This window comes from Salvelinus namaycush, chromosome 37 (assembly GCF_016432855.1).
Source record: "Salvelinus namaycush isolate Seneca chromosome 37, SaNama_1.0, whole genome shotgun sequence".
NCBI classification, from domain to species: Eukaryota; Metazoa; Chordata; class Actinopteri; order Salmoniformes; family Salmonidae; genus Salvelinus; species Salvelinus namaycush.
Genome location: NC_052343.1, coordinates 28,015,495 through 28,041,436, shown reverse-complemented (window position 1 = coordinate 28,041,436; position 25,942 = coordinate 28,015,495). Strand labels below are relative to the sequence as shown.

At 48.3% G+C, this 25,942-nt stretch overlaps 1 protein-coding gene across 2 annotated transcripts in view; it reads right to left on the bottom strand.

Moving 5' to 3' along the window:
• The window catches only part of tax1bp1b (Tax1 (human T-cell leukemia virus type I) binding protein 1b), a 41,487-nt gene that overhangs the window by 3,031 nt on the left and 12,514 nt on the right, over positions 1 to 25,942 (bottom strand). The window contains exons 3-17 of one of the 2 annotated variants that reach the window (XM_038976250.1): positions 23,497 to 23,599; positions 22,719 to 22,909; positions 22,485 to 22,643; positions 21,086 to 21,325; positions 19,705 to 19,890; positions 18,820 to 19,071; positions 18,211 to 18,288; positions 18,046 to 18,156; positions 17,865 to 17,937; positions 17,464 to 17,582; positions 15,770 to 15,895; positions 13,633 to 13,719; positions 10,641 to 10,827; positions 7,810 to 7,970; positions 523 to 611 (exon numbers count right to left, since the gene is read on the bottom strand). In XM_038976250.1, coding sequence (XP_038832178.1) covers positions 523 to 611; positions 7,810 to 7,970; positions 10,641 to 10,827; positions 13,633 to 13,719; positions 15,770 to 15,895; positions 17,464 to 17,582; positions 17,865 to 17,937; positions 18,046 to 18,156; positions 18,211 to 18,288; positions 18,820 to 19,071; positions 19,705 to 19,890; positions 21,086 to 21,325; positions 22,485 to 22,643; positions 22,719 to 22,909; positions 23,497 to 23,599 — 2,162 coding nt within the window. Of the gene's footprint in view, positions 1 to 522; positions 612 to 7,809; positions 7,971 to 10,640; positions 10,828 to 13,632; positions 13,720 to 15,769; positions 15,896 to 17,463; positions 17,583 to 17,864; positions 17,938 to 18,045; positions 18,289 to 18,819; positions 19,072 to 19,704; positions 19,891 to 21,085; positions 21,326 to 22,484; positions 22,644 to 22,718; positions 22,910 to 23,496; positions 23,600 to 25,942 lie in introns of both variants that reach the window. The other variant, XM_038976249.1, reaches the window with a different exon arrangement.

Genomic DNA, 25,942 nt, shown 5'->3' with positions numbered 1-25,942 from the left:
AGAGCAACAGAGAGAAAAGGTATTGAGAGAGCAACAGAGAGAGACGGTATTGAGAGAGCAACAGGGAGAGAAGGTATTGAGAGAGCAACAGGGAGAGAAGGTATTGAGACAGCAACAGAGAGAGAAGGTATTGAGAGGGCGTTGTGTTAATGAGCAGCCAAGTGATGATGTTGGCAGAGGGAGCAGAGCAGGACAGCTAACAGGCTAATAAAGACCATCTGTCAGGGGGTCTACTCTACGTGGGTGGGCCACTAGCTGGGCCACTCATGTTAACACCTACATTACAGAACAAAGACTTTACACAGGTTGGAGCTGGGAAGCTGCTGTGCTGGGGTGAGAGACCAACTTCAATGCATTTTGGGGAGCTCAGGCCTTCAGTGTGTGTGTGTGTGTGTGTGTGTGTGTGTGTGTGTGTGTGTGTGTGTGTGTGTGTGTGTGTGTGTGTGTGTGTGTGTGTGTGTGTGTGTGTGTGTGTGTGTGTGTGTGTGTGTGTGTGTGTGTGTGTGTGTGTGTGTGTGTTACCTGGACTCGAAGCCAAGGGGAGTCTGTCCATCATTTAAGAATGGGCTGTGGGGTTCAGTAGTTGCTGCAGGCTGTTCATTGGCATTGCCCTGTGGTGGAGGGTAGAAAACTACTTCAGAAATAATCCTCCCACTGTGTATGATGCAACATATCGCTGAGTGAACCTCAGTGGAGGCTGGTGTCACTTAAATCAGAGAACAGCTGTAACGGCTGGAATAAAGGTAACAGTATCAAATCAAACATGCTTTCATAACGTACACTTTATTCAACTCCAGTTATTACTAGGAGCCTCCCCTCACCAGCCTCCTCTGGTCTAGCTTTAAGGCAGACTAGCTGACTAGCGTGGTTGTTTTCAGACTAGCTGACTAGCGTGGTTGTTTTCAGACTAGCTGACTAGCGTGGTTGTTTTCAGACTAGCTGACTAGCGTGGTTGTTTTCAGACTAGCTGACTAGCGTGGTTGTTTTCAGACTAGCTGACTAGCGTGGTTGTTTTCAGACTAGCTGACTAGCGTGGTTGTTTTCAGACTAGCTGACTAGCGTGGTTGTTTTCAGACTAGCTGACTAGCGTGGTTGTTTTCAGACTAGCTGACTACCGTGGTTGTTTTCAGACTAGCTGACTAGCGTGGTTGTTTTCAGACTAGCTGACTAGCGTGGTTGTTTTCAGACTAGCGTGGTTGTTTTCAGACTAGCTGACTAGCGTGGTTGTTTTCAGACTAGCTGACTAGCGTGGTTGTTTTCAGACTAGCTGACTAGCGTGGTTGTTTTCAGACTAGCTGACTAGCGTGGTTAGCTATTTTCAGACTAGCTGACTAGCGTGGTTGTTTTCAGACTAGCTGACTAGCGTGGTTGTTTTCAGACTAGCTGACTAGCGTGGTTGTTTTCAGACTAGCTGACTAGCGTGGTTGTTTTCAGACTAGCTGACTAGCGTGGTTGTTTTCAGACTAGCTGACTAGCGTGGTTGTTTTCAGACTAGCTGACTAGCGTGGTTGTTTTCAGACTAGCTGACTAGCGTGGTTGTTTTCAGACTAGCTGACTAGCGTGGTTGTTTTCAGACTAGCTGACTAGCGTGGTTGTTTTCAGACTAGCTGACTAGCGTGGTTGTTTTCAGACTAGCTGACTAGCGTGGTTGTTTTCAGACTAGCTGACTAGCGTGGTTGTTTTCAGACTAGCTGACTAGCGTGGTTGTTTTCAGACTAGCTGACTAGCGTGGTTGTTTTCAGACTAGCTGACTAGCGTGGTTGTTTTCAGACTAGCTGACTAGCGTGGTTGTTTTCAGACTAGCTGACTAGCGTGGTTGTTTTCAGACTAGCTGACTAGCGTGGTTGTTTTCAGACTAGCTGACTAGCGTGGTTGTTTTCAGACTAGCTGACTAGCGTGGTTGTTTTCAGACTAGCTGACTAGCGTGGTTGTTTCAGACTAGCTGACTAGCTGTTGTTTTCAGACTAGCTGACTAGCGTGGTTGTTTTCAGACTAGCTGACTAGCGTGGTTGTTTTCAGACTAGCTGACTAGCGTGGTTGTTTTCAGACTAGCTGACCTAGCGTGGTTGTTTTCAGACTAGCTGACTAGCGTGGTTGTTTTCAGACTAGCTGACTAGCGTGGTTGTTTTCAGACCTAGCGTGGTTGTTTTCAGACTAGCGTGGTTGTTTTCAGACTAGCTGACTAGCGTGGTTGTTTTCAGACTAGCTGACTAGCGTGGTTGTTTTTCAGACTAGCTGACTAGCGTGGTTGTTTTCAGACTAGCTGACTAGCGTGGTTGTTTTCAGACTAGCTGACTAGCGTGGTTGTTTTCAGACTAGCTGACTAGCGTGGTTGTTTTCAGACTAGCTGACTAGCGTGGTTGTTTTCAGACTAGCTGACTAGCGTGGTTGTTTTCAGACTAGCGTGGTTGTTTTCAGACTAGCGTGGTTGTTTTCAGACTAGCTGACTAGCGTGGTTGTTTTCAGACTAGCTGACTAGCGTGGTTGTTTTCAGACTAGCGTGGTTGTTTTCAGACTAGCGTGGTTGTTTTCAGACTAGCTGACTAGCGTGGTTGTTTTCAGACTAGCTGACTAGCGTGGTTGTTTTCAGACTAGCTGACTAGCGTGGTTGTTTTCAGACTAGCTGACTAGCGTGGTTGTTTTCAGACTAGCGTGGTTGTTTTCAGACTAGCGTGGTTGTTTTCAGACTAGCTGACTAGCGTGGTTGTTTTCAGACTAGCTGACTAGCGTGGTTGTTTTCAGACTAGCTGACTAGCGTGGTTGTTTTCAGACTAGCTGACTAGCGTGGTTGTTTTCAGACTAGCTGACTAGCGTGGTTGTTTTCAGACTAGCGTGGTTGTTTTCAGACTAGCGTGGTTGTTTTCAGACTAGCTGACTAGCGTGGTTGTTTTCAGACTAGCTGACTAGCGTGGTTGTTTTCAGACTAGCTGACTAGCGTGGTTGTTTTCAGACTAGCTGACTAGCGTGGTTGTTTTCAGACTAGCTGACTAGCGTGGTTGTTTTCAGACTAGCGTGGTTGTTTTCAGACTAGCGTGGTTGTTTTCAGACTAGCTGACTAGCGTGGTTGTTTTCAGACTAGCTGACTAGCGTGGTTGTTTTCAGACTAGCTGACTAGCGTGGTTGTTTTCAGACTAGCTGACTAGCGTGGTTGTTTTCAAACTAGCTGACTAGCGTGGTTGTTTTCAAACTAGCTGACTACCGGTTGTTCTTTTCAGACTAGCTGACTACCGGTTGTTCTTTTCAGACTAGCTGACTACCGGTTGTTCTTTTCAGACTAGCTGACTACCGGTTGTTCTTTTCAGACTAGCTGACTACCGTGGTTGTTCTTTTCAGACTAGCTGACTACCGTGGTTGTTTTCAGACTAGCTGACTACCGTGGTTCTTTTCAAACTAGCTGACTACCGTGGTTCTTTTCAAACTAGCTGACTACCGTGGTTCTTTTCAAACTAGCTGACTACCGTGGTTCTTTTCAGACTAGCTGACTACCGGTTGTTGTTTTCAGACTAGCTGACTACCGGTTGTTGTTTTCAGACTAGCTGACTACCGGTTGTTGTTTTCAGACTAGCTGACTACCGGTTGTTGTTTCAGACTAGCTGACTACCGGTTGTTGTTTTCAGACTAGCTGACTACCGGTTGTTGTTTTCAGACTAGCTGACTACCGGTTGTTGTTTTCAGACTAGCTGACTACCGGTTGTTGTTTTCAGACTAGCTGACTACCGGTTGTTGTTTTCAGACTAGCTGACTACCGGTTGTTGTTTTCAGACTAGCTGACTACCGGTTGTTGTTTTCAGACTAGCTGACTACCGGTTGTTGTTTTCAGACTAGCTGACTACCGGTTGTTGTTTTCAGACTAGCTGACTACCGGTTGTTGTTTTCAGACTAGCTGACTACCGGTTGTTGTTTTCAGACTAGCTGACTACCGGTTGTTGTTTTCAGACTAGCTGACTACCGGTTGTTGTTTTTCAGACTAGCTGACTACCGGTTGTTGTTTTCAGACTAGCTGACTACCGGTTGTTGTTTTCAGACTAGCTGACTACCGGTTGTTGTTTTCAGACTAGCTGACTACCGGTTGTTGTTTTCAGACTAGCTGACTACCGGTTGTTGTTTTCAGACTAGCTGACTACCGGTTGTTGTTTTCAGACTAGCTGACTACCGGTTGTTGTTTTCAGACTAGCTGACTACCGGTTGTTGTTTTCAGACTAGCTGACTACCGGTTGTTGTTTTCAGACTAGCTGACTACCGGTTGTTGTTTTCAGACTAGCTGACTACCGGTTGTTGTTTTCAGACTAGCTGACTACCGGTTGTTGTTTTCAGACTAGCTGACTACCGGTTGTTGTTTTCAGACTAGCTGACTACCGGTTGTTGTTTTCAGACTAGCTGACTACCGGTTGTTGTTTTCAGACTAGCTGACTACCGGTTGTTGTTTTCAGACTAGCTGACTACCGGTTGTTACCGGTTGTTGTTTTCAGACTAGCTGACTACCGGTTGTTGTTTTCAGACTAGCTGACTACCGGTTGTTGTTTTCAGACTAGCTGACTACCGGTTGTTGTTTTCAGACTAGCTGACTACCGGTTGTTGTTTTCAGACTAGCTGACTACCGGTTGTTGTTTTCAGACTAGCTGACTACCGGTTGTTGTTTTCAGACTAGCTGACTACCGGTTGTTGTTTTCAGACTAGCTGACTACCGGTTGTTGTTTTCAGACTAGCTGACTACCGGTTGTTGTTTTCAGACTAGCTGACTACCGGTTGTTGTTTTCAGACTAGCTGACTACCGGTTGTTGTTTTCAGACTAGCTGACTACCGGTTGTTGTTTTCAGACTAGCTGACTACCGGTTGTTGTTTTCAGACTAGCTGACTACCGGTTGTTGTTTTCAGACTAGCTGACTACCGGTTGTTGTTTTCAGACTAGCTGACTACCGGTTGTTGTTTTCAGACTAGCTGACTACCGGTTGTTGTTTTCAGACTAGCTGACTACCGGTTGTTGTTTTCAGACTAGCTGACTACCGGTTGTTGTTTTCAGACTAGCTGACTACCGGTTGTTGTTTTCAGACTAGCTGACTACCGGTTGTTGTTTTCAGACTAGCTGACTACCGGTTGTTGTTTTCAGACTAGCTGACTACCGGTTGTTGTTTTCAGACTAGCTGACTACCGTGGTTGTTTTCAGACTAGCTGACTACCGTGGTTGTTTTCAGACTAGCTGACTACCGGTGTTGTTTTCAGACTAGCTGACTACCGGTGTTGTTTTCAGACTAGCTGACTACCGGTGTTGTTTTCAGACTAGCTGACTACCGGTGTTGTTTTCAGACTAGCTGACTACCGGTGTTGTTTTCAGACTAGCTGACTACCGGTGTTGTTTTCAGACTAGCTGACTACCGGTGTTGTTTTCAGACTAGCTGACTACCGGTGTTGTTTTCAGACTAGCTGACTACCGGTGTTGTTTTCAGACTAGCTGACTACCGGTGTTGTTTTCAGACTAGCTGACTACCGGTGTTGTTTTCAGACTAGCTGACTACCGGTGTTGTTTTCAGACTAGCTGACTACCGGTGTTGTTTTCAGACTAGCTGACTACCGGTGTTGTTTTCAGACTAGCTGACTACCGGTGTTGTTTTCAGACTAGCTGACTACCGGTGTTGTTTTCAGACTAGCTGACTACCGGTGTTGTTTTCAGACTAGCTGACTACCGGTGTTGTTTTCAGACTAGCTGACTACCGGTGTTGTTTTCAGACTAGCTGACTACCGGTGTTGTTTTCAGACTAGCTGACTACCGGTGTTGTTTTCAGACTAGCTGACTACCGGTGTTGTTTTCAGACTAGCTGACTACCGGTGTTGTTTTCAGACTAGCTGACTACCGGTGTTGTTTTCAGACTAGCTGACTACCGGTGTTGTTTTCAGACTAGCTGACTACCGGTGTTGTTTTCAGACTAGCTGACTACCGGTGTTGTTTTCAGACTAGCTGACTACCGGTGTTGTTTTCAGACTAGCTGACTACCGGTGTTGTTTTCAGACTAGCTGACTACCGGTGTTGTTTTCAGACTAGCTGACTACCGGTGTTGTTTTCAGACTAGCTGACTACCGGTGTTGTTTTCAGACTAGCTGACTACCGGTGTTGTTTTCAGACTAGCTGACTACCGGTGTTGTTTTCAGACTAGCTGACTACCGGTGTTGTTTTCAGACTAGCTGACTACCGGTGTTGTTTTCAGACTAGCTGACTACCGGTGTTGTTTTCAGACTAGCTGACTACCGGTGTTGTTTTCAGACTAGCTGACTACCGGTGTTGTTTTCAGACTAGCTGACTACCGGTGTTGTTTTCAGACTAGCTGACTACCGGTGTTGTTTTCAGACTAGCTGACTACCGTGTTGTTTTCAGACTAGCTGACTACCGTGGTTGTTTTCAGACTAGCTGACTACCGTGGTTGTTTTCAGACTAGCTGACTACCGTGGTTGTTTTCAGACTAGCTGACTACCGTGGTTGTTTTCAGACTAGCTGACTACCGTGGTTGTTTTCAGACTAGCTGACTACCGTGGTTGTTTTCAGACTAGCTGACTACCGTGGTTGTTTTCAGACTAGCTGACTACCGTGGTTGTTTTCAGACTAGCTGACTACCGTGGTTGTTTTCAGACTAGCTGACTACCGGTGTTGTTTTCAGACTAGCTGACTACCGTTGTTGTTTTCAGACTAGCTGACTACCGTTGTTGTTTTCAGACTAGCTGACTACCGTTGTTGTTTTCAGACTAGCTGACTACCGGTGTTGTTTTCAGACTAGCTGACTACCGGTGTTGTTTTCAGACTAGCTGACTACCGGTGTTGTTTTCAGACTAGCTGACTACCGGTGTTGTTTTCAGACTAGCTGACTACCGGTGTTGTTTTCAGACTAGCTGACTACCGTGGTTGTTTTCAGACTAGCTGACTACCGTGGTTGTTTTCAGACTAGCTGACTACCGTGGTTGTTTTCAGACTAGCTGACTACCGTGGTTGTTTTCAGACTAGCTGACTACCGTGGTTGTTTTCAGACTAGCTGACTACCGTGGTTGTTTTCAGACTAGCTGACTACCGTGGTTGTTTTCAGACTAGCTGACTACCGTGGTTGTTTTCAGACTAGCTGACTACCGTGGTTGTTTTCAGACTAGCTGACTACCGTGGTTGTTTTCAGACTAGCTGACTACCGTGGTTGTTTTCAGACTAGCTGACTACCGTGGTTGTTTTCAGACTAGCTGACTACCGTGGTTGTTTTCAGACTAGCTGACTACCGTGGTTGTTTTCAGACTAGCTGACTACCGTGGTTGTTTTCAGACTAGCTGACTACCGTGGTTGTTTTCAGACTAGCTGACTACCGTGGTTGTTTTCAGACTAGCTGACTACCGTGGTTGTTTTCAGACTAGCTGACTACCGTGGTTGTTTTCAGACTAGCTGACTACCGTGGTTGTTTTCAGACTAGCTGACTACCGTGGTTGTTTTCAGACTAGCTGACTACCGTGGTTGTTTTCAGACTAGCTGACTACCGTGGTTGTTTTCAGACTAGCTGACTACCGTGGTTGTTTTCAGACTAGCTGACTACCGTTGTTGTTTTCAGACTAGCTGACTACCGTTGTTGTTTTCAGACTAGCTGACTACCGTTGTTGTTTTCAGACTAGCTGACTACCGTTGTTGTTTTCAGACTAGCTGACTACCGTGGTTGTTTTCAGACTAGCTGACTACCGTGGTTGTTTTCAGACTAGCTGACTACCGTTGTTGTTTTCAGACTAGCTGACTACCGTTGTTGTTTTCAGACTAGCTGACTACCGGTGTTGTTTTCAGACTAGCTGACTCACATTGTTGTTGTTGTTCTGCTGCTCCTCTGGGTCCTCCAGGCCGTCGGGCCGGCTGAGGTTGCGTGCTGGCTGGATGCAGACCACGTTACTATCCCAGGAGTGGGGGCCCACAGGGGGAAGGCGGGGAAGCAGGTCATCAGAGAACTCCCCGTCCGCTCCGTCTAGAGTGATGGAGAAGAGAGGGTCAAAAGGAATGTAAGCATATTAAAGTTGACAAAATCCGCTTTCTCAAAATTCCCAGAATTCCCAGTTGGATGATTCTCAGAATCAGGAAATCCAGGAATCCTTCAGCCGGGATTGCTGGAAAACCTGGGAAAGTTACCGGCATTTCTATATCCTATGTAAGCATATTGAATCATTTCAGGTACAAGGTACAATAAATTACACATGAAATGAATAGCAATTGAATGAATGTGAATTGAGTTAGAAGGGAAATAGATATGTATGTAAGGGACAACACGGGAGCCACCAACCTCTCATATTAAACTGAAATGTGACTGAGGTGGAGTGGGGTTAGTAAGGGGGGGGGACCAACCTCTCATATTAAACTGAAATGTGACTGAGGTGGAGTAGGGTTAGTAAGGGGGGGGGACCAACCTCTCATATTAAACTGAATTGTGACTGAGGTGGAGTAGGGTTAGTAAAGGGGGGGGGGACAACCTCTCATATTAAACTGAGGTGGAGTAGGGTTAGTAAGGGGGGGGACAACCTCTCATATTAAACTGAGGTGGAGTAGGGTTAGTAAGGGGGGGGGGGGGGGGGGGACAACCTCTCATATTAAACTGAGGTGGAGTAGGGTTAGTAAGGGGGGGGGGACAACCTCTCATATTAAACTGAGGTGGAGTAGGGTTAGTAAGGGGGGGGGGGGGGGGACAACCTCTCATATTAAACTGAGGTGGAGTAGGGTTAGTAAGGGGGGGGGGGGACAACCTCTCATATTAAACTGAAATGTGACTGAGGTGGAGTAGGGTTAGTAAGGGGGGGGGGGACAACCTCTCATATTAAACTGAGGTGGAGTAGGGTTAGTAAGGGGGGGGACAACCTCTCATATTAAACTGAAATGTGACTGAGGTGGAGTAGGGTTAGTAAGGGGGGGGACAACCTCTCATATTAAACTGAAATGTGACTGAGGTGGAGTAGGGTTAGTAAGGGGGGGGACAACCTCTCATATTAAACTGAAATGTGACTGAGGTGGAGTAGGGTTAGTAAGGGGGGGGGGGGGGACAACCTCTCATATTAAACTGAAATGTGACTGAGGTGGAGTAGGGTTAGTAAGGGGGGGGGACAACCTCTCATATTAAACTGAAATGTGACTGAGGTGGAGTAGGGTTAGTAAGGGGGGGGACAACCTCTCATATTAAACTGAAATGTGACTGAGGTGGAGTAGGGTTAGTAAGGGGGGGGGGGCAACCTCTCATATTAAACTGAGGTGGAGTAGGGTTAGTAAGGGGGGGGACCAACCTCTCATATTAAACTGAAATGTGACTGAGGTGGAGTAGGGTTAGTAAGGGGGGGGGGGGGGGGGGACAACCTCTCATATTAAACTGAAATGTGACTGAGGTGGAGTAGGGTTAGTAAGGGGGGGGACAACCTCTCATATTAAACTGAAATGTGACTGAGGTGGAGTAGGGTTAGAAAGGGGGGGGACCAACCTCTCATATTAAACTGAAATGTGACTGAGGTGGAGTAGGGTTAGTAAGGGGGGGGGGACAACCTCTCATATTAAACTGAAATGTGACTGAGGTGGAGTGGGGTTAGTAAGGGGGGGGACCAACCTCTCATATTAAACTGAAATGTGACTGAGGTGGAGTAGGGTTAGTAAGGGGGGGGGGGCAACCTCTCATATTAAACTGAAATGTGACTGAGGTGGAGTGGGGTTAGTAAGGGGGGGGACCAACCTCTCATATTAAACTGAAATGTGACTGAGGTGGAGTAGGGTTAGTAAGGGGGGGGGGGACAACCTCTCATATTAAACTGAGGTGGAGTAGGGTTAGTAAGGGGGGGGACCAACCTCTCATATTAAACTGAAATGTGACTGAGGTGGAGTAGGGTTAGTAAGGGGGGGGGGGGGGGACAACCTCTCATATTAAACTGAAATGTGACTGAGGTGGAGTAGGGTTAGTAAGGGGGGGGGGGGGACAACCTCTCATATTAAACTGAGGTGGAGTAGGGTTAGTAAGGGGGGGGACCAACCTCTCATATTAAACTGAAATGTGACTGAGGTGGAGTAGGGTTAGTAAGGGGGGGGGGGGACAACCTCTCATATTAAACTGAAATGTGACTGAGGTGGAGTAGGGTTAGTAAGGGGAGGGGGGACCAACCTCTCATATTAAACTGAATTGTGACTGAGGTGGAGTAGGGTTAGTAAAGGGGGGGGGACAACCTCTCATATTAAACTGAATTGTGACTGAGGTGGAGTAGGGTTAGTAAAGGGGGGGGGGGGGACAACCTCTCATATTAAACTGAAATGTGACTGAGGTGGAGTAGGGTTAGTAAGGGGAGGGGGGACAACCTCTCATATTAAACTGAATTGTGACTGAGGTGGAGTAGGGTTAGTAAGGGGGGGGGGGGACAACCTCTCATATTAAACTGAATTGTGACTGAGGTGGAGTAGGGTTAGTAAGGGGGGGGGGGGACAACCTCTCATATTAAACTGAATTGTGACTGAGGTGGAGTAGGGTTAGTAAGGGGGGGGGGGACAACCTCTCATATTAAACTGAATTGTGACTGAGGTGGAGTAGGGTTAGTAAGGGGGGGGGGGGACAACCTCTCATATTAAACTGAAATGTGACTGAGGTAGAGTAGGGTTAGTAAGGGGAGGGGGGACCAACCTCTTGCGTCTGAGGTGGAGTAGGGGTTCCCAAAGTGCAGCTGTGTGGGGCTCTGGGGGACCAGCAGTGGAGTGGGGGCATCCTGGGGGTAGGGCAGGGGATACTGCAGGAACACAGACTGAATTCTCATCTCCTCTGACACTACAGCCTCCGTCTTCCTACCAGCACCATCGGTCTTCTGGAGATCCTGGTGGGGACAGACAAGACAACAGACACTATTACATTATTATAGATTTAGGATTGGAAAGAGAATCTTTTATAATAACTGATCTTGTATTTTCTCTAACAGAATTGTGCAATCTTGTGGAGAAAATGTATTCATATATTGTAAATATGATCTTTTGATGCTAAGAAGTACCACGTCTGAAACGTCACTCAAAGTGTAGCTGGTCCTGGGAAGAAAACACAGACACCATGCCCGGACCAGACGCGCACGATCACGACACCCAGGTTGAAATATCAAAACAAACTCTGAACCAATTATATTCATTTGGGGACAGGTCGAAAAGCATTAAACATTTATGCCAATTTAGCTAGCTAGCTTGCTGTTGCTAGCTAATTTGTCCTGGGATATAAACATTGAGTTGTTATTTTACCTGAAATGCACAAGGTCCTCTACTCTGACAATTAATCCACACATAAAACAGTCAACCGAATAGTTTCTAGTCATCTCTCCTCCTTTTTCTTCTTTGGACCTTATATGGCGATTGGCATCTAACTTTCATAATAAGGTGACCGACTGACCTCAGTTCATCTTTCAATCACCCACGTGGGTATAACCAATGAGGAGATGGCAAATGGATATATGCTTCTATAAACCAATGAGGAGATGGGAGAGGCAGGACTTCCACCGCGTTCAGCGTCACAAATAGAACTGACTTCTATTTTAGTGCTTGGCAACGCAGACGCTCCTTGGCGCGTGCGAGCAGTGTGGGTGCAATGATTGAATAACATGTATGTGTACATTTATTTTGCAACGCTCTGTGTGGTCAGCGTGTTAGCCAGCTACAGATCTAACTTCAGCTACATTTCTAACTTCAGCTACATTTCTATGTCCCTCCTCTCCAGGAGAGTCAATACTGGCCACAACGTCCTCACAGCAGCTCCTAGAACTATGGTCGCTCTCCCTCCGCTCGGTCCCTCCCTGTCCCTCCATCGGTCTCTCGCTCCCTCCCTCCGCTCGGTCCCTCCATCGGTCTCTCGCTCCCTCCCTCCATCGGTCTCTCGCTCCCTCCCTCCGCTCGGTCCCTCCATCGGTCTCTCGCTCCCTCCCTCCTCCCTGTCCCTCCATCGGTCTCTCGCTCCCTCCCTCCGCTCGGTCCCTCCATCGGTCTTTTGCTCCCTCCCTCCGCTCGGTCCCTCCATCGGTCTCTCGCTCCCTCCCTCCGCTCGGTCCCTCCATCGGTCTCTCGCTCCCTCCCTCCGCTCGGTCCCTCCATCGGTCTCTCGCTCCCTCCCTCCGCTCGGTCCCTCCATCGGTCTCTCGCTCCCTCCCTCCGCTCGGTCCCTCCATCGGTCTCTCGCTCCCTCCCTCCGCTCGGTCCCTCCATCGGTCTCTCGCTCCCTCCCTCCATCGGTCTCTCGCTCCCTCCCTCCATCGGTCTCTCGCTCCCTCCCTCCATCGGTCTCTCGCTCCCTCCCTCCCGCTCCCTCCCTCCGCTCGGTCCCTCCCTCTCCCTCCATTGGTCTCTCGCTCCTTCCCTCCGCTCGGTCTCTCCATCGGTCTCTCGCTCCCTTCCTCCGCTCGGTCGCTCCCTTCCTCCGCTCGGTCGCTCCCTCCCTCAGCTCGGTCCCTCCCTCTCCCTCCATCGGTCTCTCGCTCCCTCCCTCAGCTCGGTCCCTGTCCCTTCATCGGTCTCTCACTCCCTCCCTCCGCTCGGTCCCTGTCCCTTCATCGGTCTCTCACTCCCTCCCTCCGCTCGGTCCCTCTCCCTTCATCGGTCTCTCGCTCGGTCCCTCTCCCTTCATCGGTCTCTCGCTCGGTCCCTCTCCCTTCATCGGTCTCTCGCTCCATCCCTCGCTCGCTCCCTCTCCATCCCTCCACTCCGGTCCCTCCCTCCATCGGTCTCTCGCTCCATCCCTCTCCCTCCATCGGTCCCTCCCGCTCCCTCCCTCCGCTCGGTCCCTCCCTCTCCCTCCATTGGTCTCTCGCTCCTTCCCTCCGCTCGGTCCCTCCATCGGTCTCTCGCTCCCTCCCTCAGCTCGGTCCCTCCCTCTCCCTCCATCGGTCTCTCGCTCCCTCCCTCAGCTCGGTCCCTGTCCCTTCATCGGTCTCTCACTCCCTCCCTCCGCTCGGTCCCTCTCCCTTCATCGGTCTCTCACTCCCTCCCTCCGCTCGGTCCCTCTCCCTTCATCGGTCTCTCGCTCGGTCCCTCTCCCTTCATCGGTCTCTCGCTCGGTCCCTCTCCCTTCATCGGTCTCTCGCTCCATCCCTCGCTCGCGCCATCCCTCGCTCGCTCCCTCTCCATCCCTCCACTCCGGTCCCTCCCTCCCGCTCGGTCCCTCCCCCCCTCGGTCCCCCCGTCTCTCTCTCTCTCTCCCCTGTCTCTCTCCCCTGTCTCTCTCTCTCCCTCACAAACAGTTTAATTAGTCATTCATTAAAAAAGAATATCCTCTCATTTTCAAAGGCAATGGAAGGTTTGTGTTTTACTGGAAGTTTGAACCAGACGCCAATTTAATTGACAGTCTCAACCTCAAATTGGGTCGTTTTGTTGCTCTTAGTGACGAATGTGTACGCGAGCGAGCTACCCTTCAGCAGTTTCCCGGGCCCAATGTGGACTTCTCTGTGGTCCAGAGTAATTGAATGGAAAATAAGAAGTCACTTTGCTTTACTTCACCAATTAGAGATGTGTTAAAACCCAGCCAGATTAGGATAGGGGGAAATTGCTGCTCTTTTGGGGTGTTTTTAGTTCAGAGAGAAGTCTAGAATAGAGGGAAATTAAAGCTATAGTGTAGTGTTGCTATACTTACTAACTTCCCCAACTATACTAACCTCCTCAAGTCTCTCCTTGTCCTTCATCAGAGCGGCCAGAGTGTCCTTCAGTTCTTTCAGCGCACGACCCTTCTCAGCCACCTGACTCTGTAGGAGGGAGACAGTCAGGAGACATGGAGGAGACATCAATTTAAGATTATGGGTGTTGAGAAAATGATTTGATATCAGACTCATCTTAGCTCCTTTGTCAAAAAGTACACTTGAAAGCAGAACTCATTTTTCCTTCATGGAGTTTTAACCTCTAGTGACAAACAATGAATTGATAGCAGCTATAAAAAGGCCTTAACAGTTACTGTTCAGACAGTAGATTTACACCAGGAGGGACTTCAGACCAGAACATGCCGTTTGAATTCCACAGAGACACTGAACATATCCGCGCTGAGCTGAACAAAGCCAACTCATGCATTAGTCAGGCAACAGGAGTCCTCAGAGTCCAACCCCGTCCCTGGCTATCCCCGTGGGTGTGTCCCAAACGGCACACTATTTTCTATATAGTGCACTACTGTTGTTCAAAGCCCTACGGGCCCTGGTCTAGGACACTATATAAGGATAGGGTCCCATTTGGGACACATCTTCAGAGTCCGAACCTGGCGGTCTCCAGAACTCCCATAAACAGTAATAAAGCCTTCATCTGAACAGGCTCTGCCCATCAACACAACTGTCCCTGGAGTTGGCCTTCAACTGGAGTGATATCTATTTATCTGCTCTGATTCTAGCCTGGTCCCAGACCTGTGTGTGCTTTGGCATGACTATGATAAGTCAGAGGAGATGGCTACATCACATCCAGATCTGGGACCAGGCTATATCATGGCATGACAATGATAGGGAGAGGAGGTTGGATAAAACATTCTGATCTGGGACCAGGCTTCTCATCACTTGAACTATCTAGCTCTCCAGGACTGGAGTAGGAGAGTCCTGCTCTACACTGACCTGGTAGTGATTATCCTAGCCTGGTCCCAGACCTGTCTGTAACCCTACTCTACACTGACCTGGAAGTGATTCTCCTAGCCTGGTCCCAGACCTGTCTGCAACCCTGCTCTACACTGACTTGGAATTGATTCTCCTAGCCTGGTCCCAGACCTGTCTGTAACCCTGCTCTACACTGACCTGGTAGTGATTCTCCTAGCCTGGTCCCAGACCTGTCTGCAACCCTGCTCTACACTGACCGGGTAGTGATTCTCCTAGCCTGGTCCCAGACCTGTCTGCAACCCTGCTCTACACTGACCGGGTAGTGATTCTCCTAGCCTGGTCCCAGACCTGTCTGTAACCCTGCTCTACACTGAGCTGGAAGTGATTCTTCTAGCCTGGTCCCAGACCTGTCTGCAACCCTGCTCTACACTGACCGGGTAGTGATTATCCTAGCCTGGTCCCAGACCTGTCTGTAACCCTGCTCTACACTGACCTGGTAGTGATTCTCCTAGCCTGGTCCCAGACCTGTCTGTAACCCTGCTCTACACTGACCGGGTAGTGATTCTCCTAGCCTGGTCCCAGACCTGTCTGTAACCCTGCTCTACACTGACCTGGTAGTGATTCTCCTAGCCTGGTCCCAAACCTGTCTGCAACCCTGCTCTACACTGACCGGGTAGTGATTCTCCAAGCCTGATCCCAGACCTGTCAGTTTTGGGTTTGAGGAAACAGAAGCTCAACTGACCTTATATGATCCTCCTCTGGTGATCTCAGATCTGTGTACTGCTCTACATAGTCTACAATGTACCTGGTAGAAGTCCTCCTAAACTGGTATCTACATAGTCTACAATGTACCTGGTAGTAGTCCTCCTAGACTGGTATCTACAGTCTACAATGTACCTGGTAGTAGTCCTCCTAGACTGGTATCTACAGTCTACAATGTACCTGGTAGTAGTCCTCCTAAACTGGTATCTACAGTCTACAATGTACCTGGTAGTAGTCCTCCTAGACTGGTATCTACATAGTCTACAATGTACCTGGTAATAGTCCTCCTAGACTGGTATCTACATAGTCTACAATGTACCTGGTAATAGTCCTCCTAGACTGGTATCTACATAGTCTACAATGTACCTGGTAATAGTCCTCCTAGATTGGTATCTACAGAATCTACACTGTACCTGGTAGTGGTCTTCCTAAGCTGATCTCAGACCTGTCTGTAGTACTGCTCTACCTTATAGCGGTCCTCCTCGGCTGCCAGCTGCAGCTTCAGGCAACCGTTGGTCTTCAGCTGCTCCTTCAGCTTCACCTCCATCTTGGCCAGCTCATCAGCAAACATGCAGCTACGCTCCTTCTCCTCCTAGAGAGACAACAACACTCTGGTCACAACATGTAGCTACTCTCCTTCTCCTCCTAGAGACAACACTCTGGTCACAACATGTAGCTACTCTCCTTCTCCTCCTAGAGAGACAACACTCTGGTCACAACATGTATCTACGCTCCTTCTCCTCCTAGAGAGACAACACTCTGGTCACAACATGTAGCTACTCTCCTTCTCCTCCTAGAGAGACAACACTCTGGTCACAACATGTATCTACTCTCCTTCTCCTCCTAGAGAGACAACAACACTCTGGTCACAACATGTAGCTACTCTCCTCCTCCTCCTAGAGACAACACTCTGGTCACAACATGTAGCTACTCTCCTTCTCCTCCTAGAGAGACAACAACACTCTGGTCACAACATGTAGCTACTCTCCTTCTCCTCCTAGAGAGACAACAACACTCTGGTCACAACATGTAGCTACTCTCCTTCTCCTCCTAGAGAGACAACAACACTCTGGTCACAACATGTAGCTACTCTCCTTCTCCTCCTAGAGAGACAACAACACTCTGGTCACAACATGTAGCTACTCTCCTCCTCCTCCTAGAGAGACAACAACACTCTGGTCACAACATGTAGCTACGCTCCTTCTCCTCCTAGAGAGACAACAACACTCTGGTCACAACATGTAGCTACTCTCCTTCTCCTCCTAGAGAGACAACAACACTCTGGTCACAACATGTAGCTACTCTCCTCCTCCTAGAGAGACAACACTCTGGTCACAACATGTAGCTACTCTCCTTCTCCTCCTAGAGAGACAACAACACTCTGGTCACAACATGTAGCTACTCTCCTTCTCCTCCTAGAGAGACAACAACACTCTGGTCACAACATGTAGCTACTCTCCTTCTCCTCCTAGAGAGACAACAACACTCTGGTCACAACATGTATCTACTCTCCTTCTCCTCCTAGAGAGACAACAACACTCTGGTCACAACATGTAGTTACTCTCCTTCTCCTCCTAGAGAGACAACAACACTCTGGTCACAACATGTAGCTACTCTCCTTCTCCTCCTAGAGAGACAACAACACTCTGGTCACAACATGTATCTACTCTCCTTCTAGAGAGACAACAACACTCTGGTCACAACATGTAGCTACTCTCCTTCTCCTAGAGAGACAACAACACTCTGGTCACAACATGTAGCTACTCTCCTTCTCCTCCTAGAGAGACAACAACACTCTGGTCACAACATGTATCTACTCTCCTTCTCCTCCTAGAGAGACAACACTCTGGTCACAACATGTAGCTACTCTCCTTCTCCTCCTAGAGAGACAACAACACTCTGGTCACAACATATATCTACTCTCCTTCTCCTTCTAGAGAGACAACAACACTCTGGTCACCGACTGTTCCTATTCAAACCAGAACCTCTTCAAAGTGAGGAAAAACTGTCACGGTATCACCTTTGGGGAAACAGTGGTCTCTTTCTACACTTTATGATAGATATATTTTTAGATTGATTTGTTGCTCTGGTCGACTATGCAATAACTGGTGACAATATGATGAGGAACACACCAGACAGGAAGCGAAGAAGAGTTCTTACACTCAGCATCTGTTTGCATTTCCTGTACTTGTCGCTCCTGTCGGACGCCTCTCTGCTGAAACCTTTGAGTTTCTCCTGGATGATGGCCTCCAGCATGGGGTCAGCAGAACCTGGACTCCCTGGGGACAGACAGAACAGACCGTTACTGACCCATCAATAGGTTTAACATCAAGGACCTAGAAAGTGTTTTAGTTAACGCTTCCAAGTCTTGTCCTCTGGGATCAAATGCACATCTTGTCTGATGGAAGTATTATTTTGACCCCTAATTCAACTCTGTTCAATAGATTTTAAATCAAAGATTTAGCATGTAAACCAGACCTGACAGGTTTACAACAAAGGAGGACATGTTTTAATTCCGGGTTTGTCACTGGTAGTAATATGTGAGGGGAATGTGTGTGTACCTGGAACAGAGATGTCTGGACTGACAGACAGAGGGACGGCCATGGCCTCAGCTGCTGGGTTCTTCCTCAGCTCCTAGACACAAACAATATGAAGACACATGTTGATGAGTGTGTGTGTGTGTTTCCATGCCTGTGTGTGTGTCTGTGCATCCATGCCTGTGTGTGTGTGTATATCACTCACCCCAGGTTGTTCAGAGAGCTTGACCACCTGTCTCTGCAGCCTCTGACACTCCTTGTACTTCTCCTTATAGTGTTCTGCAGCCATGTGCAGCCGGAGCTTCAGGTCCTCCACCTCTCTCTGCAGCTCAGCCACGGTGGCTGGGTCAGCCCCTGCCTCATCCTCCACCTCTCTCTGCAGCTCAGCCACGGTGGCTGGGTCAGCCCCTGCCTCATCCTCCACCCTGCACACCTCAGACTTAGCCTGCTGCTCCCACAACACAACACACAGAGGGACAGTGAGGACAGAGATGGCCACCTCATGTTAACGTCAGACCTGTCAAATATTGGAGCAAGTAAACCTTGTCCGATCCAGAACAGGAGCTTAGTCACCAGTTATTTTTAGAGTGAGGTTACTTGATGTACCAGTACACTTCCTGGACAGGACACTAGTCTATCTCCTGTTTCTGTAGTGAGGCAGCTTGATGTACCAGTACACCCCCTGGACAGGACACTAGTCTATCTCCTGTTACTGTAGTGAGGCAGCTTGATGTACCAGGACACCTCCTGGACAGGACACTAGTCTGTCAAATATATCAGCTGCACTTGATTTAGTTTGTCCAGTATAACGAGACAAATGGAATCGTCCCAAAAGTTCAATCTCCAAGCTAAATCGAGTGCAAACTAAGTATACATCCCAAATCCAAACAGCCCTATGGCTCCTGGTCAAAAGAAGAGCACTAAATAGGGAGCCATTTGGGACGCAGCCAAATGCATTGAAATCAAGCATCCTCCTTACCGCCTCCTGCTGGGCATCATTCTTCATCTGTTTCACCAGGCACTCCAGACGGCTACACTGGGCCAGGGCCTCCTGCTTCCCCTGCTGCAGGGCGTCTGACTCCAGCCTCATGCGGTACAGGTCAGCCATGGTGCGGTCGCGGGCGCTGGACGCGTCCCTCAGCTCAGCTGACAACATGGAGGCCTGCTGCTGTTTGGCCTGAAGCTGCTCTTCCTTCTGACGAAGCTGTTCCTTCATGGCCTTCAGCTCACTCTGCACAGGGACACCAGGGGAGAAAGGTCAATAGATGCACAGGGACACCAGGGGAGAAAGGTCAATAGATGCACAGGGACACCAGGGGAGAAAGGTCAATAGATGCACAGGGACACCAGGGGAGAAAGGTCAATAGATGCACAGGGACACCAGGGGAGAAAGGTCAATAGATGCACAGGGACACCAGGGGAGAAAGGTCAATAGATGCACAGGGACACCAGGGGAGAAAGGTCAATACATGCACAGGGACACCAGGGGAGAAAGGTCAATACATGCACAGGGACACCAGGGGAGAAAGGTCAATACATGCACAGGGACACCAGGGGAGAAAGGTCAATAGATGCACAGGTATAAAGGTCAGTACATACACATCTCTCTCTCTCACATACACACAGGTATGGATGAACAAATCATACACTCGGAATTAACATTTGTTGTGAGTTCGAATCCCAAGTCTGCCCACTGCCATTGTGCCTTTGAGCAAGGACGGCTCCATGGGCGCTGCTCTGCGGTTTTGACGGTGTTGCCTCTAGTCTCTTGTATGTGTGCGGTCCATATTCCCTACCACCTATATAGTGCACTGGTCCAAAGTAGGGATCTGAGAGGCTGCCATGATAAGATCATGATTCTTACCAAGGGGGAGGCCTGGGCCAAGACCTCCTTGTGTTGTTTCTCCTTCTCAGTGAGGCAGGAGCGGAGGCGTCCCACCTCCTCTTTGAACTGAGCGATGGTGTTCTCCTTGTTTACATCCACAGCCTTCAGCATCTGCAGCTCTGCACTCAGCTTGGTGTTCTCCAGCTCACGCTTCTTCAGGTGGATCTAGAACCGGAATTTTGTTTTTTTTAAATAGCAAATCACATTACAATCAGAAAGAATCCAAACATTTCAAATGGTCACAGAAAGACGGACAATGTAGGGGGTTCGTATACAAAAGGAATCATGAAAAAGGGTAGCTATGTTTCCGCCTGGTGTTCCAGAGACACCCCTCTGTGCTATATTAAATCAGCATCCTTCATCAACATGTAGCCAGCAGCGTTTCTGACTCCTAAAATAAATGCAGCATAACCTTAATTACAACAGAGATTGAGGTGGGCTCGTTAAACTACCCTGCAGTCCCACTGTGTGACGCCACCAAAATTGTCCCCTATTCACTATGTAGTGCACTACTTTTGACCAGGGGTCATAGGGCTCTGGTCAAAAGAAGTGCACTATAAAGGGAATAGGGTGCCAATTGGGATACTAAATGAGGTGCAGCTTTCACTAGTGCTGCCGTGGCGACAGCGTGCGTGTGTGTGTTCCACTCTTAGTTCCTGAGCTGTACACACCAGTCACCACCACCACTACTAAACTCCCCAGAAACAGCAGGCGAGAACCAGGCGGAAGAGGGCCGGAACAGACCATACCCTGTTCAGCCAGAACACTGTGGGATCCCACTGAGCAGGGAAACAGCAGCTACATACACTAATGGGATTATCTGGACTGAGAGAAGTGGTGAGATTATCTGGACTGAGAGAAGTGGTGAGATTATCTGGACTGAGAGAAGTGGTGAGATTATCTGGACTGAGAGAAGTGGTGAGATTATCTGGACTGAGAGAAGTGGTCAGATTATCTGGACTGAGAGAAGTGGTCAGATTATCTGGACTGAGAGAAGTGGTCAGATTATCTGGACTGAGAGAAGTGGTCAGATTATCTGGACTGAGAGAAGTGGTCAGATTATCTGGACTGAGAGAAGTGGTCAGATTATTTGAGTGGCATGTTGACTATAGTCTAAAATACATCTCTGGTATGATTCTAGTCATTTTCCCAAAATTCTCAGTTTTTTCATAAATCCCGGTTGCAGGAAATCTGGAATCGTCTGAGCAGGATTTATGGAAAACCTGGGAATTTTTGAAAAGTACTGGAATCTTGCAACCCTAGGTATGATCCTTCACAGCTAGTCACTTGACTCATAGTACACGAGCAGTGTGCGCAACGTAGCTGTGTGTGTGTGTGTGTGAGAGAGAGAGAGAGAGACCTTGTAGAGCTCCTTCTCATCCTTCTCATCCTTCAGGTGTGACTCCAGGCCGTCATTCTCCAGAGTCAGCTTCTTCACTCGGTCCTTCAGGCTGTCCAGCTCCGTCTCTTTCTGCAGGCCCTTCTGGGTGACTCTTATCAGGTCATCCTCCAACTGCAGGACCCTGGCTGTGGCCTCCTCCAGCCTTCTTTTCACCTCCTCTCTCTCCTCCTGCAGGGCCTGGCACGACACCTGCACCTCCTGGGGAGGGAGGGAGTTAGTAACTTGTACTTGTAAACTTAAAAATGTATGTTTTGTGTCCCTTTTTACCCGGCAAACCAGAGAGCAGGAGACAAGTTGTGAGAACCTAAGAGACAGTGAGGTTCTCTTCTATCATCGACTAGTTTCCCTGAAGAATGTTGTTGGTTTGTCATTCCTAACATTCAGATAGAAATACGTGACACAGAACAGACATGCTTCTCTGTCATGTAGATTAGAATAGGGAACCATGTCAGGTTTAAACAGGACATATATCTGCAACGTCTTCAATTGAATCACTTCCTGTCTCTAAAGCACAACAAGAACAAACCCTCAGTGCTGTGACAGACAGGCGGCTACTGGAGGAAATCCCAGCCATTTCCCAGCCAGTCCCGTCTGTGTCAAACACTGAGACACTGCCAGGCCTTTATGGATTCAAATCTCTCACACACACACACACACACACACACTGTAAATCCAACACTAACCGTGTGGCTGTGAGCTGAGGAGGAAAAACATAAATACTACTTTTGAGATGTAAAATCATCTGGCCACAAATCATCCATTTCAATCTGGCGTGTTATTGTTCTTTGAGGCTGGAAGGGAAGCTTGCTTTGTCGTAAGTACAGGCCTGCTCAACGACTGCTCCAAAAGGCATTGCAGCAGATTTGAATTTGTTTCTACTGTAAGTTTATGAGCCGAATTTTGGAATCATTTTTTTCGCAGCACATAAAAAAACATATAAAAAGTGTTGTCGTAAAATTAACAGCCACCAAATGTGTAATTCTGTTTTCATCTCAAAACCAGCAACTTTATGGAACGGAATAGTTCTATGAGTTATCATTAACACAATGTCTTAAAGATACATGTCAAAGTATTAAATATCTGGAGTTGAACAGCGATCACACTCAAGATCATTACTGTCAACTTCTTTATTTATAATGGTTAGAGGTGGAACAATGTGTGTGTGTCTCACACTGGGGGACACTGAGAGACAGGCTAGAGGGAGACGTTTCAGGCAGGGTCGTGTTCAGTGGACACAGCACAGGGGGTTTGGAAATGAGTGAGGTACAAACTGAACTTGACCAGTAAGAACACTCATTGTTGTCCGTATCAAAGGGTTTTGCTACGTTTTGCTCTACCTGTCAGGAGTTGTTCTCACCTGGGTCTCTCGTCTCAGTTGGGCAAACTTCTCTTTCTCCTGCTCACACTCTTTATGCAGTCTCCCCTTCTCCTCCTCCAGCTGCTCCTTCTCATTCTGCAGGAGGCTCATGGTCCGAACCAGCTCCTCCTTCTCTCTGTGGGCCTCCTCCATCTTTTGCTGCAGGGACAAAGAGAAAGCATTGAGGTGCGTGTGTGTATCGTTGCAGAGCCTGGTTCTCTCTCTCTGACGTACCTCCAGGTATCCGGTCCTGGTGGTCACCACCAGGATGTCCGAGTTGCACTCATCCTCCACGGTCAGCAGCTCGTCCTCTGAGGGGCTCTGAGCCCGGAACAGGAAGGGCGTGCTGGCCCCTCGGATCTCCCCCTTGTGGGTCACATAGCAGAACTGGTAGAACTCCCCATCATCATTGGGCACGTAGTATCCTGAGGGAGGAACACAACAACCAACATCACAAACAGTCTAGGGGGTCATTCTGGGCGGGGCCTAGGTACCTAGGGTCATATCAGGTAGCAAGTAGCCTAGCGGTTAAGACTGTTGGGCCAGTAACAGAAAGGTTGCTGGTTTGAATCCTTGAGCAAGGCACTTCACTCTAATTGCCCCTGTAAGTCGCTCTGAATAAGAGCGCCTGCTAAATGACTCAAATGTAAACGTCAGGCCTCTCAGAGTAGGAGAGCTGAACTATGAACCCCCCCCAATCTACATAATCATATTCATTGTGATTTAAAACATAAAACAAATGCTCAGGATCTCAGTTTCAACCTTTATCAGTCAGATCCCTTTTCTGGTCCCAGTCCAAGTCTACCTATTAATAAAGATCCCAATGAACACAATGAAAACGATCTTGTTAACACCAAAACAAGAAATCCCTTAATGGGTAGAGTTTGGTATTTTACTGTGTTGGTATAAAAGTCTTAACAGCTCTCGGAGGGGCCAGGCCTCTTGACTTGAGGTTAGAAAAAGTGTCAAAGTTGTATAAAACCACGGCGCAGTCAGTGGTCCCAAATCCCACCTTGAAACACCACGGCTCTGTGGATGGCAGTGCCCTCAGTGTGGTCCTCAGGAACAGGACACCACAAGAATGTGTAATAGTCCCTCGCTGTGCTCCATCCAACCTGCAACACAGAGGAGTGGGTGGGGACACAATGCACCACATCACACACAGGTTGTACCTAAAATGGCACCCTATTCACTACCTAGTGCACTACATCACACTACCTAGTGCACTACATCACACTACCTAGTGCACTACATCGTGTACTACGCACTACATAGGGAACAGGGTACCATTTGGGACATAAATACAGTAATAATTGAGCAAGTTAGTGGACAAAGAAACCACCCAAAGCTGTGAAACAGTATCCTGCCTACACATGACACAGTGGCATTGTAGCCACCCTGAAGAAGGCACAGCGATGGCGAAACATTGCTGTTTTAACCAATAAACGACTCAGAGTTTATATAGAGAGTGTGTGACTATGTATTTTTATAGCTTACAGTTTATTCGCCGTTAGTCAGCACCTCTACACTAAATTATTTTCTCTGGTTGTACGCCAGCTCATGCTTTTTATTAGCCAATATGGAGCTACCACAATCTAGAGGAATGGTCCTATATGGTGTCGATATGGGTCACAATCATGAAACCCTTTGCAATATAAAAACGTAAACACCACTTAGGCTAGGTTATGTGAAGGTTTTATATGTGAAAAGGGGTGATGGTTTCAACATTCCTATATTCCTGCGTGCCACGTGTCGTGTATGGCCTATAATGAGGCCCGGCCTCGTCAACATGCTCCGCTGCGGAACAGCGGCAACAGCTCACCTCAAACAGGAAGGGGAAAATAGGTGAAAATGTTATACATCAAAATGGAAACCAAGATGTAATTATATGAATTTTATGTGTTAACTGATGGCTGGTGAGGGGGGAGTACAGAAAATACATCCAGAATGTCAGCCCAGGGTCATAAAACTGTCAAACGAAATCAGGATCACAGTGCTGCCTGGGGTTCCAGGTCTAGGCTACAGGCTCAGTGCTGCCTGGGGTTCCAGGTCTCGGCTACAGGCTCAGTGCTGCCTGGGGTTCCAGGTCTCGGCTACAGGCTCAGTGCTGCCTGGGGTTCCAGGTCTAAGCTACAGGCTCAGTGCTGCCTGGGGTTCCAGGTCTCGGCTACAGGCTCAGTGCTGCCTGGGGTTCCAGGTCTCGGCTACAGGCTCAGTGCTGCCTGGGGTTCCAGGTCTAAGCTACAGGCTCAGTGCTGCCTGGGGTTCCAGGTCTAAGCTACAGGTTCAGTGCTGCCTGGGGTTCCAGGTCTAAGCTACAGGTTCAGTGCTGCCTGGGGTTCCAGGTCTAAGCTACAGGTTCAGTGCTGCCTGGGATTCCAGGTCTAGGCTACAGGCTCAGTGCTGCCTGGGGTTCCAGGTCTAAGCTACAGGTTCAGTGCTGCCTGGGATTCCAGGTCTAGGCTACAGGCTCAGTGCTGGCCTGGTTGGTCCAACTACGATATACACGACACCAAAACAAGCCTGGTCGGTCAAACTATGATACAGACAACACCAAAACTTGAATCTAACCATTGAGACTTTATGTAAGCAAAAACAAAATCTCTCACAGTTTGTTTACATATGGTCAGCGTGAAGCAGCACGGTTACAACTTGACAGTATGTCTCACTCCTTACATCCGTCTGACCAGCTTGTTTTTCCCCACTACCGCATCATTGCTGTGTGTGTGTGTGTGTGTGTGTTACAGATGCTCCTGTGCTACGCTACAATGATGCCAGTGTTGTTGAGAGTACCCTGGGTAGTTGTCCCTGGGGGGCGTTCCCACTTCCAGCCGTAAAGAACAGGAAGTTATTAAAGCAGGCACATAGTTAGTGACTGTCATTACAGAATGAAGGAAGGCTAGTAGCAGTAGGCTTTACTGCAGTAACACTCATTAGTGGTGAGAGAGGTGAGAGTCAGGGGCTGAAGAGACTCTGAGGACTGGACTAAAGCACCTTTCACAGGACAAGAGGGCCTAGTCTGCCCTGTAAGCATCCACATTTACAACCAGGAGAGGAGTGGATACAGCGTGCATACATGGGTCTAATCATGCTGTAAACGTAGACTTAATCCAATAGGTCTATTGGTGGGATAGGTTGGTATAACAATAGCGTGCACAAAGTGAGAATCTTGAGTTCCCAAAACAGACCAAAGCAATTTAGCTGATCCAAGAGCTAAGCTAATTATACCCTTTAAACATGCAAAACACATTCTTAACAAAAAACATTATGCCAACATGCTTAAAATACTTCCCATAAAACCCACCACGTAATGCCAGCCCACTGTTCTTCAGCAGGTTGCAAGTTAGGGACTAGTAGCTAGCACAGTACACTGCAGGTTAGGAACTAGTAGCTAGCATAGTACACTGCAGGTTAGGGACTAGTAGCTAGCATAGTACGCTGCAGGTTATGGACTAGTA